Consider the following 17,500-nt stretch of genomic DNA (forward strand, 5'->3'; position numbering starts at 1 on the left):
CCTTAGAATCAGGATAAAACTGTCTCATCAATAGAAACACGGTGCTCGTTGAATTGGCTAGTGCAGTAAAAGTGGTGGCAGCGAAACCGTAGACAATTTGGCTAAATCTCGTTGAAACTTCTGAAAGAAGTGCTAAATTATTCGTCAGCAGTCGTGCTTCGTTGTGAAACTAAGATCAAGACATGTTGTCCAAATAATAAACCAAAAGTGTGTAGAAAACAACTAAACATTCTTTCACCTTGTGCATATAGACGTGTTTCGCAAAACGAAAACCACAGTAAGCGGTCCGTGAAAGTAGATGCGTACGTTTACCCGTAATCCGTGGCACCATCGCTGGTTGTGATCTTGCCGTCGAAGGTTGTTCTATTTTTAGTTCCGTTAAGCAGTGGAGTGGTTTCATGAATGAAAGTTAGATGCGTCGCTTCGATACCGGGCGGGGGGAATGGGCGTGACATTGTCGCGTCGGAAGGTTGATAAACAATTAACAGCCTTGTAGGATATGCGGGGAAGCAGCACTTCATTGCACGGTTTAGCACGACAAATGGCTATCCTGAAGTGGAACAATAAGGTACTTAACCTTTGGAATTTATTTAAATGAGGCTTGACATCACGTGGCTTAGGAGATAAGTCATGCCCGGTTGCATACTTGTAATCCATTGTTATCAATTGCAATCAGTTGCTGATAATTCAAACAGATTTTTTTCGTGTAAACTTTGTTTTATTAACCAAATGTAGCTATTAATTATGCACGTATTATGAGTAGAGCAACCCATCGATTGCCTCACGCCGATACCGACGACGCTTTCTGGAGCTGTTCGTGACGTTTCGTTTGACTCTTTTTCGACAAATCGTGATCCAGTGATCGCTGGCCATGCCCATTCGGAAGCACCTCCGTACTACGATCCGTATTCCGTCTGTACACCCGATTTTCGTTCGTCGGTATTTGTACGTATCCCTGAATATAATTCAGATTGCTAGCACCCGTGACTCCTCCCTGTCCGGCGTCAGCTATGAACGTTGGTTGAACTTGATGGTAAACCGTTTGCTGCAATCGGACAGGGCCGGCGGGCAGCGTATTGCGCGGTCCTGTTCCCGTGTAAACTGTAGTTCGTCGACCAGCCGAAGCGAAGGCCACTCCGATGGGTTGAACGGGTGCTGGTGGCGGCACATGGATGTCACGGTACGCCGGCAGCGGTGCACCAGTCGTGAGTACAGTGCCCGTAATGGGGGATGATGAAGAGGGTGTCGCAATGTAGGCCAGGTTGGCCGGTGCCGGAAACGTGGCCAGATACGTACCACCCTCCGAAGCCGGTGTAGCTTGGGTCGTCGTGGAAGCAATTACGGATCCGGCATGTGGTGCCGTATTGTAACTGTGGATCTTGACATCGCCCGGTCTCAATTGAGCCGGATAGAAAGGGGCCGGGATCTGTGACTGCGTTGCTGGGTAGTACAGTTGCCGTTGTTGTTGGTTAATAATGTACTGCTGTTGATGCTGTTGCTGCTGCTGCTGCTGTTGCTGGCCAACAGCTGCCATCTGATAGTAGCCATACGCAGCAGGCGTAGACGGGCTGACGACTGGCACTGGTTGTACCGCGGCCACTGGTTCATTCTCGTACGTTACATCCGCCCGATATCCGTTGTTGTCTGCGATGTACTTCACGATCTGCATTCGACCGTCTGGCAACTGCACCTTGTAACTACCCTTAACCGCTCCATCCATCTGCTGCTGTTGGGTGTGCGAAAAGTCATCCCCCGAAGCCGTGTCCTTCACCGCGTACGAGAAGACGTAGTTTTTCTTCACATCCGTTGCCGCCTCCTGTAAAAGTCCTCCTTGAAACGCCTGTCGAGAAGTTAGCGTAACTTACATGATACTCACATTCAAGAAGTCGATGTCATCCACCTGGTATCCTTTGCCTAGCAGTCTGGCCGCATGCTTCGCCAACGCTTGGTAGGCAGGTTTCACAATGGGACTATCGGCACCAGCAAAGCGACCCATCTTCTGCTGCCGCTCCTTCAGTGCGAGCGCCTCGTAAGGGTAAGCCAATTCGTTCACTGCAGACCCATCTCGTACGCGGGGAAACTGCACAGGACCTTGGCTGTAGTACACGATACCCACAAACCCAGTGGACGCGAGAAAAGGAATAAAAAATAAACTAAACGGTTACAGAGCTTGTTAGGCTCTCAGATCTGCTAGACGTCGCTTACTTGAGAAGATTTTGAGAGAATTTCTCACTGTTGGTCGCTAGGTTCCGGTCGAAGATGGCAATGCCTTCGTACGGGTTCCGGTACGGGTGTGGATTTACATCGCGAGGTCGTAGCAAAGATGCCGGCTCGGGTGTTTCCACGGCCACCGAAAGGCACTGGCCAACGATTGCCAGTATCACTAGAGAACGGGCAAGCTGTACAGGGAAAGGCAAAGGTCAATGGTTTGGTTGTCGTTTGAATGAAGCTGCAACTACGCCGTCTTGGCTGAACTGCAGTAGGATCTAGCTAAGGAACAATTAGTCTAACTCAACCCAAAAAAGGGTGGATAACGTCCGATCACCAGACATCGCCTTACCTTGCCCACCGGCGAACGCCTTGACTGCATTTTCGGTTCCCACTCGGTCAGACGGTCGGTTAGAATTATTTAAGCATACCACCTTGTACGATGAGTGATGGGTGGATGGGGGGCGGTTGAATCAACTGGGGAATGGAATGGGAAAAATGAAAAACACGAAAAACAAAGTATGGTTGGGGGTGCTTTCGGGTGTATTTTTCACACGGGACACACCGGCCATGTGAGCCATGTGATCGGTTGGACACTTGTGGGAGGCGCACTTCCAACGCGGCCTTCCATTTCCCCCCTGTGAACGGGCCTGCGTATAGGGTGTGGATTTATCAGAATTTTCCACGCTTTATTGGAGAGGTGGAACGATATTACACACGGCCGCAACGGTTATGATCATTTCACGTGCGAGCGACCGAAAGGGTGTGTGGAAATGATTTCCACTTTATTATGCGCTCGTTATAGATTGTTTATGTTGTTTCTTCATCGTCAAACAATTGGTTAGCTATTACCAGGTATAGGTATACATAAGTATGCTTTAGTTGACGAATCCAACCTGTTTGGTTGCAAGATCGAGTTGAATGAAGTGATATTCAGTACTAACTATTTATACTAACTGCATTGTTTCAAATGTAAAATTTTCAAACCCAAATAAAAATGAGCCCGAAACTGGTCTTTGTTTGGGCTCTATATCCTTGAAAGATTGAAGGATATTCCATTAAAGGTATAGGGCATCTAGTGTGAAACCTGAAACGCACCACTAATTAAAGGTGATACTACTGGATGGACCAATAAATCTATCTCGACTTAAAGCGCACCATAGCATCATAAAGAATCAATTCAGATCATCCCGGGAGCCAACGGGCGATACACGGACCTTGGGATGCGATGATGATGATGGCGTCGGTGGTCCATAAAAGCAGACTAACTGACTGACACTCATTATGCTCTGCATGTCTGCATAGGCTGTGGTATAAGCCTATGCTTAGATACCTTGCCAAACATCTAAGACGCGATGTTTTACTGGGGGCACATCACCGATCAACGGTAAAGTGCCGCATCAAGCAGTTCATGATGTGCCTATCGATGATGCTGATGATTCGCGCGATGTGAAGCTTAATTGGGACATGTAGCTACATTTTGTGGATAAAGTTTCGCCGACACACAGCATGATGCTGGATCTTGACCTGTGTTTACGTGGCTTTCAAGAGGCCCCGCGCCATCAATGGGATGGATTTTCAAAGCAATAAGGAGCTGAAGTTATTTAACACCAATTAACATATCAATAAGACAGCGTGAGCAATGTAATCGGCGCAACTTAAGGCGAAGTATATTGTGTAATCGCAGTGTCCTTCTTGTTGGGTTTGATTTGGTGTAGGAACATAAATGTGTTAGATTCAACCTCAAGAAAGGATTTTAACTATTTTGACATAGAACACAATAATCGGGAATTGATGCACCGATTCCCTCTTGAATTGGCTGTTGCCGGCATATGCACACGTTACCGACTCAATTGCTGTTACTTAACAACGTTAAGCTGTAGTTTGCAAAAAAGGAAACAAATCAAACAAACGTGCGATAACATTCTTCCCACAAAAACAAAAAGTGTGACCGCACGGTTTATGCAGATCACGTGCAGCGACCATACGGTGGCGGCGTGTCGATTCCCGGACACAGGAAACGACAACGAAATGCGTTTCACACTCTCACTGTCTCCCAGCAATGCATAGTACATATGCGTATACCCAAGGGGTATGTGTAGTGTCCATCCACGGATTCACGGAACTTCCTCTACGTCCCTTCAAAGATTAGTATTCCATTGCGCCAACTGCTCGAAACACACCGGTTAACACGGTTAATCCGCCACCGAATCGCCACTCCGTCACGTGATGGCAGACGAAAATAGTGAAAAAGCTAGAAACATTGAATAACGCATTTCGGGGAACACACGCATTGGCAAAACCTATTCGGCGAAAGCTACTACCTAGAGCAAGCGCGGTCAACATACGAAACTTCGAAACTTCGCAATCGCCGACTGTCCATTCCGGGGGCGGATGGAGCAACGGAGACCATGAAAGTGTCGTGTGCAGTGCAGTGGTTCCTGATTGCACCATTCTAGCGCTGGTCTGTCTGCTGTCCGGGGTCTGCCTTGCTTGCGGCAATTAATCCTATTAGAGGGCGACTTCAAACAAGACGATTTCCACTTGAAACTTCGGCCGGCCTCCACACAAAACACCCAGTACTAACACCGTGTAAGTACGCGTGTAACATGAAACGCGTGTCACCTCTGTCCCTGGCTAGACGAACGGATTGCCGGTCGGTGGTCGGTTTTCCACTTTTCACATGTTGTTTAATGGGTTCGTTAGACTTTTGACCATATTTGGATGGCTTAAGCAGCTAAGTGAAGCACACAGGAACAACGGTGTTGGTTTGCCGAACTAACTTTGATTGTTATCAAGAACAGTATATCGTTTTCAATGTGTCAGTTTTAGTTCTTTAATTTCACGAGTTTACCACAGCCACCATCACACAAATTTTATGCGTATTTTCCAGCGTGTTCTTTGGGATTTTTACAACATCTTGTGATCCACAACGACGCTCACTGTTCGAAACTTTTTTAAAATTAAACATATCAAAGATTACCTGTAGCGATTGGTACACTTTAATCTAATCTAGACCACTAGAGGAAGTCACAATGGCAAATTCAGAAACAAACGTCCAGCTACGCCGGGCTCTTGGCGGGCACTGACTAGCCACGGATTGGCCCGTGTTCCTCATAACCCACGCGAGCCGCGTGCCCACCACGATGGCCACAATGGGCCGCAGTGTTCCCGCCACACCGATTTCCTGTCAAGCTCCGAAAATTGAACGCGCGAACACGCTCTATCATTGCAGCAGCAGCCGCCGCCGCCGTTCGCACTGAAGGAAGGGATAGTTCACCCGCGTCTGGTGGCATTGGATCACCACCCCCACCCGCTCGTATGGGCCGATACCAGCCGGCATCGGGCTACGCATAAGTATATGCGCCCAGTACCCTTCTTCTCCTCCGCGTGGTAATCGGTTGCTCTCCCACCCACTTGATCATGCTAGAGAGTGCATTCAAAGGAAGTTAACAAAGAATTGGAGGTACAAATCGTTGGTTCTTTATGCGAAGTGAGACGATGGTTTACCACTTTGTGATCCGCAGAATCCTGTACCCTGTCTCGTTTGTTTCGTTGGAATTTATATATTTATATTTTCAATCTAATGGGAGTTCCTCATGTCATTACAGCTTTTGTACGTATTTAAAAAAATCTACATTAGCAAAATGAAGATATTAACTTTCAATAAAACATTTTCTATTCAGAAATAGAAATACATACAATGACAAATACAATGTTATCAAAGTTAACACATTAAACAAAAAACTTTTATTATAGTAAAATTTTATAACCAAAATAAACGCTTTTAAACATCTTGTACAGATTCGAAATCTCTGCTAAAAATGGTTGATGGCCGTTACTTCGTGATTGCTATTGAAAAAGCGTCGTTTCCGAAAACCACACCGATGTTTCACAGCGTGCTTTCATTTATAAATTTAGTATTTCCGATATTGAATGATTTTTTTTACGCTCGCACGAAACATTAACCGTCGCAACCACACAACATCCTGCGTTGACCACCAATAACGCAGTTATCGTGCATTGTAAAGTTTAAATGGTTTAGGCGTATGCCCAGTACACTCTAAGCAAACTGGAGAAATAAGCGGACTATTCGTCAATAAAAAATAGAAGCACAGCTTACAAAAATAAAAGACAACACCATTAAAACATGTTTATCGCTGTCGACCCAAAAAAAAAATCCGAACCGGCGTATTACAGCTAGCGAATCATCGATTAGAAAATTGTAGCTTTTAGTAAAATATTTTTCGATTAAAATCTACCTGAAAATTTATCATATTTTTTTCCGTTAGGTCCCGGATTGACCAGCCCAATCTTGTCTAAAAAGGCAATAAAGCATTACTTTATGAGCTCAAAATCGCAGCTTGCATTGTGATACCCAGGAATGCTGCATTCACACTATCTAGACCCCACTTTTGCAGCGAATCGGAATGAGAAAGAGCCGAAAGCAATAGAACTTGCCCCAACAATCGCTTTGCACCGCCGGCTAGCGTGTTCGGTGTAAAGCGTGGGGCACCCGAGCACCCGAGAGTCATCTGTTAATTAGCAAAGCGTGGTGACCTCACGGCTAACCTCACTTTGCATATCTTCTATCAATGGAGAAAAACGGTGGTACGGCGGTAGTGCACTATGGGTGGGAAAATGTACCTTTAAGTGCCACGGTGCCTGCCGTATGCTGCCGACGGGCGAGATATGGGGTATTTGTTCGGAATTGCATCGGTGTGCATTGAGGCGAGGGGGGCATCCTATCGCCGCCGGTATCTTGTTCACAGTCGGCTAATTGTTTTCTTTGAGAAGAAAATTTTTGGAGTCTGGTGTCTGTTGGTGTATGGAGGAAGGGCGGAGGAACTGTTCTGTAGATTTGGGTTTGTAACTTCCAGTGCATGCAACGGCGCAGCTGGCAAACAGTGGTTGAGTGAACGTTACGAAAATGATAGAAGCTTGGAGAAACAGTTTGACGAAAGCTTTGTAAGTGACGCACGAGCGGCTTACGGCTGCAGCATGAGAAGAATCGATGATCATTAAAGGGGATCATGGGTAACATAAATGGAAGGAATTACCGTTGGGCATCATACTCCGCTACGTAAATAATACGAATGATCTGCGTGATGGCCTGGGTGACTAAAATATTATTGCTTCCAGCTGATAGCACCCAAATTGCAAATCAATCATCTCCCTACTGAGGTCACGGCGCCCGGCAGTGTTACGCAAATGCCAGTTGCCGCAGCGTCTGCCAAATCGCGGTGTAGCTCATCTAATCAATATTCCAATGTCTCAAGACAAACAATAAGCTACGGAACGACCGTTTCGGTTTTCGTGTCGCGCGCGATTGCTGCACCGAATTTCCAAAGTTTTCTAGTGGCACGAACAACCCGAAAAAAAAACCTCGCCAGTCCAGTCGTCTTGCAAAAATACGGATGCAACGCCGGCAGCAGCAGCAGCAGCAGCACCAGCGACAGCAGTATTTTGATGCAAATTCGTCCAATCTTCCTCACGACAACGTGTTTTGTCGTCGATTTTACGCCTCAATCCGAATCCATCACCGAAACGCAGGTCGGTGCTTGATCGTCGTCATGCTGACAAGGGCCACTAACGTGTGACCAGCGGGCGTTTGGTAGATTTGGCGGAGTGGGAGTCTCTAGTCGACTAGTTTTTGGCCGCTGGGGCTTCGGCGATTGCCATCGACCGAGTTTTTATGCTAATTCCATTGCACCGTTTCAACGAACACCGCACACGACGACCTAGAGTAGATCAGATCCTCGTTGTCGTCGTCGTTGTCGCGCGTCAATTCGCGGGGCAGTTCCGTGAACCGGTTAGTGGAGCGTATTTATGCACCGCGGTGCACTTTCGATGCACTTTCAATCGGTCAACCGGTTCGGTTCGAATCATTTGCCATCTAACATACTTTTTCGTGGTTTTGGGGGGAAGTTGAATGGAATTGTGAATGGAAATAGTTTCCTCGTTACACCTGGTACCTGGTATCGGTGAACGGGTTACTGACAATAATCCAACCATACCAGAAGAGAATTGTAGTGGCTGACACGCAAAGATAACAGCAGTGTGGCTGCGCTTTGGATTTCAAACTTAACTAGAAGTTGGAACTTACAATTCGATGGTTGACCAACCAATGTTTGTCTTTATCTAAAAAATGTGGTCAAAAATGCCGCTTTAACTCGTTACATTGCGCCTGCGCTGCACACGGTTTTTCGGGCGGGTATGCGACCTCTAACCGATGGCTCTGGCCGGCTATCTGGCGCAACAGCTGTCCGTTCATATAGCTGCCCATGAAATTCTTCCTTGAGGCCAATCTGGATTGGTTGTCCGCTTGACCACTCACTAACCCCGGTTCGCGGTACGCTACAACGGCTCAAGTTCTTACTTCGATCAGTTTCCGACTCCAAACGTCAAGGGGGCATATGTTTTTAAACCATGATTTGTCGGGTTTTTACATGTCGCTTATGTTCAGTGTACGCCTTACACATTGACCAATCATAGCGCGAAGGTATCGAAAACTGCAGAATGCAATTAAGACATCGCTTAGTACTATCCGCGGGGTTCAGGACAACGAGGCACATATTACGTAGTCGTTATGCAACGATATGCCCTTATTAAGTATGAAACTGATATAATGTGAACCGAATGGGAAAAGCGAAGATGATTATGTACCTGATGTGTATGACTATACGCGTGCAACCTGTATTTGATCTGTTTTTATTTAATTTGTTCTGAATGTTACACTTCTATCTGTACAATGGAATGGGACATATACGGGGTCCGAAGAAGGTTTTTTTTAATCAGAAAATGAAATGAAATAACAGCCAACAATGCGATTTCCGTAAGAACCTCCAAATGTGGCTCGATTGGCAAATCGATTCCTTACCTCAGCTTTCGAGAAACATTAATACACAAATCGTATCACCAAGACTGCCGTGACATCAAACAAGAATAGCTGACATGTTCTGCTTACCCGTTAACCTAGATTATTATAATGTCGCGGTTTCTTCCGGTTTCACTTCCCGGTTCAAGTTTGTTTACTTTCCCACCCACTAACTATCTCCCCCCGTCATTTGCGTCTACTAATGCCATCCGTTGATGGCTTCGACCAAATGTAGCACAGTAAAATGGTAAAGTATTGAAGAAACTTTCGGCAATCGGTTCCTTTGGTTCATTCGTACTAACCTTCGAATCGAATAGTTAGATGGAGTCACATAAGTGAGGGCTTTTACGGGTTCTTTTCCGCGTCCAACCACTACTACTCTATGGCGTGTGTGCATGATGTCGACCGTTTGATTGAGGAATGAGACATATCTAGAGATATTTAGGTTATAGAGGCAGTCGTCATTCCCCGGGGAGAGAGGGAGCACTATAAACACTTCCCGCGATTATGCGTGTGGGCGCCACCTTCACCAATCGATCGCGAGTTCTCACAAACTGCCACCATGCCAATGGCGCCCTGGACGATGTCGCCGCAGTTCCTGTGTCCAAACGGTGTGCGTTACGATTATGTTGCCATTAGCTGCCAGGCCGGTCGACCAAGCCTGTAACTAACAATTTACATTCTTGCCAGCCCCTTCCCTAGCGGAACTTGAGCTAAAATGTATACCGTGTGTTCGTGATATTTAGGTGAAGTTCGGTGACTAATTTGGTGCAATATGTTTTCGCGGTTTTACTCCGCACGCTTTTGTTAGCACACGTCGCGGTCGAGGGACTCTTGCCCGTTTGATTCTATGCAGTGTCCTTTCCCCGCAGCGAAACATAGTCCGGAACGAGAAGGCAAGAACCGGCCGATAATATTTATGCGTCGTGGTTCGAATGCAATAAGCGATCGTTTGGGGTGCACGGTTTTTGCGATCAACCGTTTAAGATAGCCGCGATGACTGGACTTATTCGATTTAGAGGTGGAGCGCGATTTTAAAACAGGATTTCGAGCACTGAAATGCAGAACTAAACTCGTTCATTTAGAAAATGATGGATAGAATTTGAAATCAAAGCCATTTTACTAATGGTTGCAAATAGTTCCACTATAGCATATGAATGCTATTTCATCTAAATATTTAAATCAGTCGTAGTTGCTATAAGCTTCCGTGACTGCTGGATGTTTCCCCATTCCTCTCGATAGTGTACGCACATGTAAATATTGGCCCCACAATCGATGCCCCTGATATTTATACTGTTGATTGTGCAACTCACTGATGAATGAAATCAATTTGCATCCCTGAATGCTGATGCTGACCTTACGGTACGAGCGTACGATCGGACTCAACGATCAGACATCAGACACAACACGCCAGACTGAAGGCATCCAGAGCATACATAGAATGGGAACTCGATTCGACCGGTGCGTGACCGTGAACCCCACCGCATGTTGGTCGAACAACATGCCTACAATGCGTCAATTACACGGCATCGCGGGCATGTCTTTCCAATTCCGGCAGAAACACCGCGGTAGTCTCTGCGTTTGGACATTAAAAAGCCCTTCGAGCCCTTCGAGTACTCAGATCCAGACGCGATGAGAGTTCGGCTCCAATACAGAAGTGGACAAGCCATCGTGACGGCGCGCTCGGTCGGAGCTGTCCGCTGAAGCTGCACGCATCGGATAAGAATGATTAATCGCATTGCATAGCAGTGCATTAGTAGCGGCTCGCTACGCTGTTTAGCGTTTACTGCTGATTGTTATTTATTGATTTCGGATTGGATGCGTTCCCAAATATTCATTTTTTTGGAAAAAATTCAATCTACTTTTAGGTAACCGTAACGCCAAAATGTGGTAATAATGGTAACACCCAAAAGCTTTATTTTTTGCGAAATTGTTCCTCACGACACAATCATAAACACGATGTTGGAGAGTTTCACGAAATATTATTCAAATGCATTTTTTCGTATCGTAATAGCGTTGCAGTGATTGAGTTTTGTAGTTTTCCGGCAAAGATTTAACCAGTTTTGTCATTGAAAGCTAGAGAATGTAAAATCCTTTTTAACATCAGGTAGGAACAATCCATATTACAAATATTAGAAATATGTGCCTCGTTGTTTTTACCAAGCAGGTTTCTCAAATGCCGTACATTGAAAGTTAGTCCAGAAACTCGAACGTAACTCACGAAAAGAAGCGGCGCATGCATGACATTCTTTACGGTATGTGTATGCCTTTCTTCACCATCTTTATGGTGTCTGAGCATGACGGGTTTTTACATGTGAGAGCTGGAAGACGATAGAGCTATAAGAGGGCACAACACTCGCACAACACACAGACCACATAATCCTGCTTACAGTACAGTACCATAAGGATTTGCGCCAAAGAGCGGTATTATTGCACGCACAGTCACGTGACGATGTCGCGATAAGCTGACGATGGTTGCGAACATTGTTGTATTGCACCATATAAATCACACATTTCCCATCTATCATTGAATTGCTCGGGGGTTCTAACACACAAAGCCTCTGTGTTGAGTCAATTAAAGAAAGAATATTACAGTTAGAATTTTTTTTTAAATTGCAAAAATGCGATTCATGAAACTCAACCATTAGCAACCGTTGCTCAAACGCAAAATCGATCCACAGCCTCGGAGTGCTCCTGGTCGCAGCCTAGGCGGGTGACATACAATGACCGCCGAATGGCTGGCTACCTTGCCGAATTTTGTTTATCATAAAAGCCAAACCAACTCCGTATCCTACATCGTACCCGTTCTGCTCCATTCGTGCCCATAAAGTTTATGCTATTCGCGCACGCGACCATGATTAATCATTCCAGTCCCCGGCAAACCCGGAATGGTTCGGTTGATCGACGCAGAAACGAGCCCGAAGCGGTGGGTTAGGCGAGGCAGGTCGATCGATCTAGAGGAATTTCGTCATACGACAACCTTTGCGACATTCCAATGGTCAGATGAGCCGCGGAGACGCGCCTAGATTCGGCTACGTTCGACTTTAGCTTGATCGGACACCAATGGGCGGTTGCTAGGGCCGTTGTTGATTTCCGACCGCATCTACGCCGGCCACTGCGGATTCCTATAAAAGGACGACACGTGTTGGCCACGGGCTCTTCAGTTCCGGTGTACGGTGAAGATAGAAGCGAGACCAGCAAAGCGCACCTTTCTACCACAGTGTAGTGATAGTGAAAGTGGTGCTACATTTTAAGTGAACTCAAATCCCCCCTCCAAAGGCCGACTCGAGTTTCATCGGCAATTGGCAATGAAAACAGGATACGGATTAAATACGGGCGACACACTGGGGTACCTGGGGTATGGTGCAAAGCCGTACTCTTCACTGAACTACCTCGGCAGCAAAGGATACAGTAGTTCCACGTCGGCCGGACTACGTACGAAAAATGCGTACGATAAGGATTCCATTATGTCGAAAGTGAAAAAAGCCAGCAAGCTGAGGCAAGCATTCATTTTACCATTATGTTTTAACACGCATCTTTGATAGGATTGCTAAGTCAAATTATGCGCTGTTAGAGCTGATAGTTGGAGTACAGTGAAACACCCAATAGCATGCAGGGACCATTCCGTTCTGCAATAATGACACTCATATGTGCGGCAAACTTATGGACTTTAATGAATGAAATAAGCAGATAATAGAATAATGTGTCCCCAACGTGTTGTGTCACATAACCCATCAATGAGATGCCTTCTAAGTTTAACAGGTGCAAACTCTCGCAGATAAGAATGCTATACGCAAGCATCAAGGAGCACCATTCCGAAGCAGACTCTGCCTAGCGCTGAGTCCTGCTAGCGCCATGACTTTCTCTGCTTACCTCACCGGTTACCGATGCTAGAGAATTGAGAGGGGTTGAAGTCCTTTTGCAGGCCTCTCGGCACGATCGCAATGACCCCTCTGGCAGTAACACACCGGTACGCTTGCGCCCTGCTATCCGTCCAACATACGTTGCCAGGGGTAACCTGCGCCATGGCGATCGATCGTTGTTTACCCCAGCAAAACAGACGAACTGACCGCAGTCGCGCATTTTCATCCAAACATTATCGTCAATAGGCCACAAAGTATTTAAATGAAACTCGTGCGTGTTTAGTTAATGAGTGTTTTTATCACCATCTATACTGGTGAAACTTGAGCTTCTATATTATGCACAATTAATGTAAAGTGTGTGTATAATCAGAATCAGACAATCATGGATACAGAGTAATAACTATGCTGGGAGTGGACGCACTGCGCTGCGTCGTTGGAGTCTTCTACCGATGTTTTTTTTTATAATGTTCATCTTTTCTTTTTTCCCATTAACTGCGTTGTGCGCGTACCCAAAATATGGCCACGAAATCAACAGAAAATCGTCGACCGAAAAAGCGGAAGTCCCTCTGTACAAGAAGAAAACGTACGATTTCATCGATTATGCCTACCGTGAGGCGGTGAATCGGTTGAAGTTCCTGCTAACCGAAGCGTACGAGCCAACGAAGGCGGCCACCTCGTTCTTCTATCGTAACGTGGATGTGGACGGTAAATCTGAAGTGTCCGATAATCAATCGGTCATTGAGAGACCATCGCTGAACGAGGTATCGAAGTACTTCCCTTCGAGCGGTGGTGGCCTCGCAGCACCGCGCTATGGCGGAACGCTAGCAAGACGGTACAGCATTCTGGGGAAAGATTTCGGAGGTGTTGGTCAAACGGCCTCCGGTTCGGCACTGAAGCCGTCAATTTCCAACACGAGTTTGCAACCGGTAGCATCAGGTTAGTGTTTCGGTGGTAATTTGGTGTTTCAGGCGAGCGAGGCGAGTCTCAGCCTTATCTTGGGTCCTTTCGTTCCTTCCTACAGCGGGCCATGGATTGGAGATCACACAGCCACCGCCAGAGCTGCTGGGATTTATAGAAAAGCAGGAAAGCTACATCGAACAGTTAGAACGGGAATCCCAATACTGCCGGGTAAGTTATGCACAGCAAGGGGTTGTACAGCACCGTGGGGTACTAACATGCACACTTTATCGCTCGGCTGTAGGAAGAGCTCTCGACGCTGCTGAAGAAAGTGAAGGATGTAGTATCGGAAAATGAAGCCCTCACGGATCGATCCCGTTCGAAGGCCCTGTATCAGCTCGAATCCTCCGAGAGCGAGGATATCGAGTATGATCGCGGTCGCGACAAGGGCAAACCGCTGGCCGGACCAAGCATCGTGTTTGAATCACGCATCAGTGAGCTGGAGGCCCAACTCGCCCAATCGCAGATCGATCTCAAGCGGCTGTTTACGGAAAATGAAGAAAACAAACGCAAGCTGCTACACGGTGCAAGTGATGTGGGCAACGCTGATGCCTACCGGAAACAGGTGGAAAATTTACAGCGGTAGGTTTGGAGGAAGAGGAAGAAAACTGGATCGTTATCTCAGCTAGTGTCGTTTAATGCGAATAATCGTTGCAGCGATAAGCAAAACTTGGAGGAAACGGTGCGCAAGCTGCAGCTATCGATTGATCAGCTAAAGGACACGGAAGCGTGCAACTTCAGCAAGTCTCAGCGAAGCCGTGACATGATCGAACAGGTGGCATTCGAGCGCAACCAGGCCGAGATTGAAATCCGACGGCTGAAGGTAACGTAGCTCGTGCGTGCCGAATGATGAAAGGGATGACCCTTACGGTGTCCTGCTTTTGATTTCAGGATGAGCTGGAAAGGCAGCATGAACGGGTACGGGAGGTACAACACGAGATGGCCAAGCGCATCGCGGAGGAGCGCGCTAGCGCTGAGCGTCGCTATACGTACCACGTGGATCAACTTGGCGGTGATCTCAGCAGTCAGTGGGATCACGCTACCAAGCTTCAGCTGGAGGTGGAGCGTATGAAGCGCATCGAGTCGGATCACAAGCGCGAGCTGACCCAGAAAAACTCCCAGCTCGACGAGCTGAAGATGGAGATCAAGAACAAAACAGCGATCTTCATGTCCGATCTGAATCAAGCGAGCGCCGAGAAGCAATCGTTAGAGCAAGAGATCACCTCGCTAAGGTGATCCAACACAACCCGGTACCCGATAAAGACCGATCAATGGTACTAATACTTTGAACCCTTGCCCTCACCACTGGGGGCCATTTGCCATTCCAGGCTCCAACTAGAGCGCTCGGAGCGACAATCGAAGGTGGAGGTTTCTCGCCTGAATGCCGAAATAACGTCACTACGCCAGCGGCTCGATCGGGCCGATGCGGATCTTCTCCAGTCGAAGCGAGAAAATCTCAAACTGGGTGACGAAGTGGCATCACTGGAGAAAGAGGTTGGCTAGCGTTGGCACCACACTTCCCCCTATGGACCAGCACGCTAACGTACATTTTCCTATTTCCTTTCATCGCCTACAGTTAACGCTTGGAGAGCTGAACAGAGAGACGCGACCCTCGAAGGAACTCGCAAAGATCATATCCGATATGGAAAACAAGCATGGTTAGTAGCTGACGCCGATGGGCGCCTTTAACGAATCACCTTAATTTCCTTTAGCATTTAAACGATCATCAGCGAAAGAAATCTCATCCGCGGACACCGAGCCAACCACCGCAATCACTATCTCGCACACATGTTCTCACACCCCAAGTCAGACCCATTTTCTTTGCGGTAGGCAATACTTTTTGCCTTTAGTGTGCTTATGTTCATGCTCTCATGCTATTGTTTTCCTCCCGTGTTGTTTAATCCATGACCCGCGTGCACGTCGTTCTGTATGTCGTCATTTTTCAGTTCTAGTTCTCACACATATGAGTCCGGAGTCCATAGTTAAGTGTTCAGTTGCAGTACATCAGGCGATCGGCAGTTGCAGTTCAGTTTCAGCTCACTAGCAGACATCGAGACTCGTTGTTGCAGGCATCGCACGGAGAGGGTTTTGAACGTTCGCAATAGTTTATCCATGAGCTATTTTATCACGAATCGTGAGACATACCCAAGGCATCCGTAAAGGCAAACTTTTATTCCTAAAGCAAGACCATGCTGTACGGCGTTGAAGGTTTCGTTGGTTGCTAGCCTGGCACCGACCTGTTCCCAACTCTTTTCCTACGCTGGCCGTTTTATTGTATTGTTTCTATTTAGTTGCAATTTTGTAAAAACAAGCTCAAAAATCATTGTTGTTCTTCTCTTCTCTCTCTCTCTCTTGCTCTCTCTTTCCGGTTCATCCATCCGTTCCAGCAAACACCGTTTCCGAACTCGAGGGCATGATACAAGATCAAAAACAGCTCATGGAAAAACTAACTGCAGAATGCAAAAGCTTGACGCACAAGTTAGAGGACACCACACAGAAGCATAAGTACTTATACGAGATTCCGGTTGATTTTCGTGTTGATAATTGACATCCCTTGTTCCGAGTGTATCGCTTATTACTTCTCCAGTTCGATCGCTAACCCCGTTTCGTTGCTGTGTACTGTCTACCTCACAAGTTTAGTTCCCATTTCGAGTACTTGTTTGGCATCGATAGAGCTCCATTGATCCATCAAACATATCATCACATTATTTCACAATTCATTTGCTCACAATTCGACACGATCGTTTGGCACTGCACGCGTTTATTTGCTCCCCTCTCGATACTAACACCTAACTCACCTGTACAATCATCTACCCCTTGTATTATTCATCCGCAACCTCATCATCCCTCCCACACGGTCGATGGCCATCTCATCGATATGTGCCACTTCGGTTGGTCCTTAGACGCGATCGCAGGAAACGAGTCCGCTTCATGGAGAGCGCGGGCGCCACCTACGGTCACCATTCCCGAGAACAACACTACGGTAGCACCGCGGCCGAATCTGGCACGGAGCCAGTCTGGGAGTACTGCTTCGAAAGCCCTACCGGTACCGGGGTCCCAGCAACATCCTGCGGGAGTGCAGACGCCAACCAACAGCCACACCACCGCCATTCGTTCACCTCCCTTTGCGACAGTAGCAGATGGCAAAGGGAGCACGTGGAGCGAAGAGCACGTGGCACACATCGATTCGGTCTCAGGACACCCTATTAGGATTGGTGTCAATGTGCGCGTAGGTCGCCGTGCTACCGGTTCTCTACTCGGTAGCTCGCGCGATGACCAACTCTAATGACCCCATGATTAACTCCTCACTGCACTCACTCCCTAGCGTTGCTCTAGGTTGTTGTTGGATGTGCGCTAGTACGTAAACCTTCTCTTAATCTTTCATTCAGCTGTATTTTGTGTCATATGATCCCCGCTGATAGCTTGAGTCGTGTAGTGTAGTGCTTCGTTTTCGTCGCTCTTCTTGCAGTTATGCACAACATCATCTTCTTCTTTTGCTCTAAACCCCGCTTATCGGTTCTTCGCTTTTTTGTTTCGTTTCCCCGTCGATGTGGCTCCAATTTTGTGTTCCATCATTCACATCCATCCATCCATT

The 17,500-nt window shown here is 47.0% G+C and overlaps 3 protein-coding genes across 3 annotated transcripts in view; 2 read left to right on the plus strand and 1 right to left on the minus strand.

Moving 5' to 3' along the window:
* The window catches only part of LOC125957014 (HIG1 domain family member 1A, mitochondrial-like), a 1,191-nt gene extending 950 nt beyond the window's left edge, over window positions 1–241 (plus strand). The window contains exon 3 of the mRNA XM_049689365.1: window positions 1–241. This exon is cut by the window's left edge and continues 231 nt beyond it. The gene's annotated coding sequence lies outside the window, so the exon portion shown is untranslated.
* A 540-nt stretch (window positions 242–781) lies between these two features.
* Window positions 782–5,669, minus strand: LOC125953542 (uncharacterized). Its single transcript, XM_049683166.1, has 5 exons — window positions 5,192–5,669; window positions 2,561–2,685; window positions 2,206–2,399; window positions 1,877–2,096; window positions 782–1,816 (listed from the first exon to the last, which is right to left on the minus strand). Exons 2-5 carry the CDS (start codon window positions 2,588–2,590, stop codon window positions 782–784), a joined length of 1,479 nt encoding a protein of 492 aa, XP_049539123.1. The 5' UTR covers window positions 2,591–2,685; window positions 5,192–5,669.
* A 6,724-nt stretch (window positions 5,670–12,393) lies between these two features.
* LOC125953543 (uncharacterized) overlaps window positions 12,394–17,500 on the plus strand; it is a 7,879-nt gene continuing 2,772 nt past the window's right edge. The window contains 9 exon segments of the mRNA XM_049683167.1: window positions 12,394–12,584; window positions 13,484–13,896; window positions 13,970–14,076; window positions 14,150–14,487; window positions 14,563–14,728; window positions 14,797–15,137; window positions 15,234–15,399; window positions 15,482–15,563; window positions 16,293–16,410. Of these exon segments, the coding sequence (XP_049539124.1) occupies window positions 12,394–12,584; window positions 13,484–13,896; window positions 13,970–14,076; window positions 14,150–14,487; window positions 14,563–14,728; window positions 14,797–15,137; window positions 15,234–15,399; window positions 15,482–15,563; window positions 16,293–16,410 (1,922 nt within the window).

Source organism: Anopheles darlingi, chromosome 3, assembly GCF_943734745.1.
Source record: "Anopheles darlingi chromosome 3, idAnoDarlMG_H_01, whole genome shotgun sequence".
Taxonomy (NCBI): Eukaryota; Metazoa; Arthropoda; class Insecta; order Diptera; family Culicidae; genus Anopheles; species Anopheles darlingi.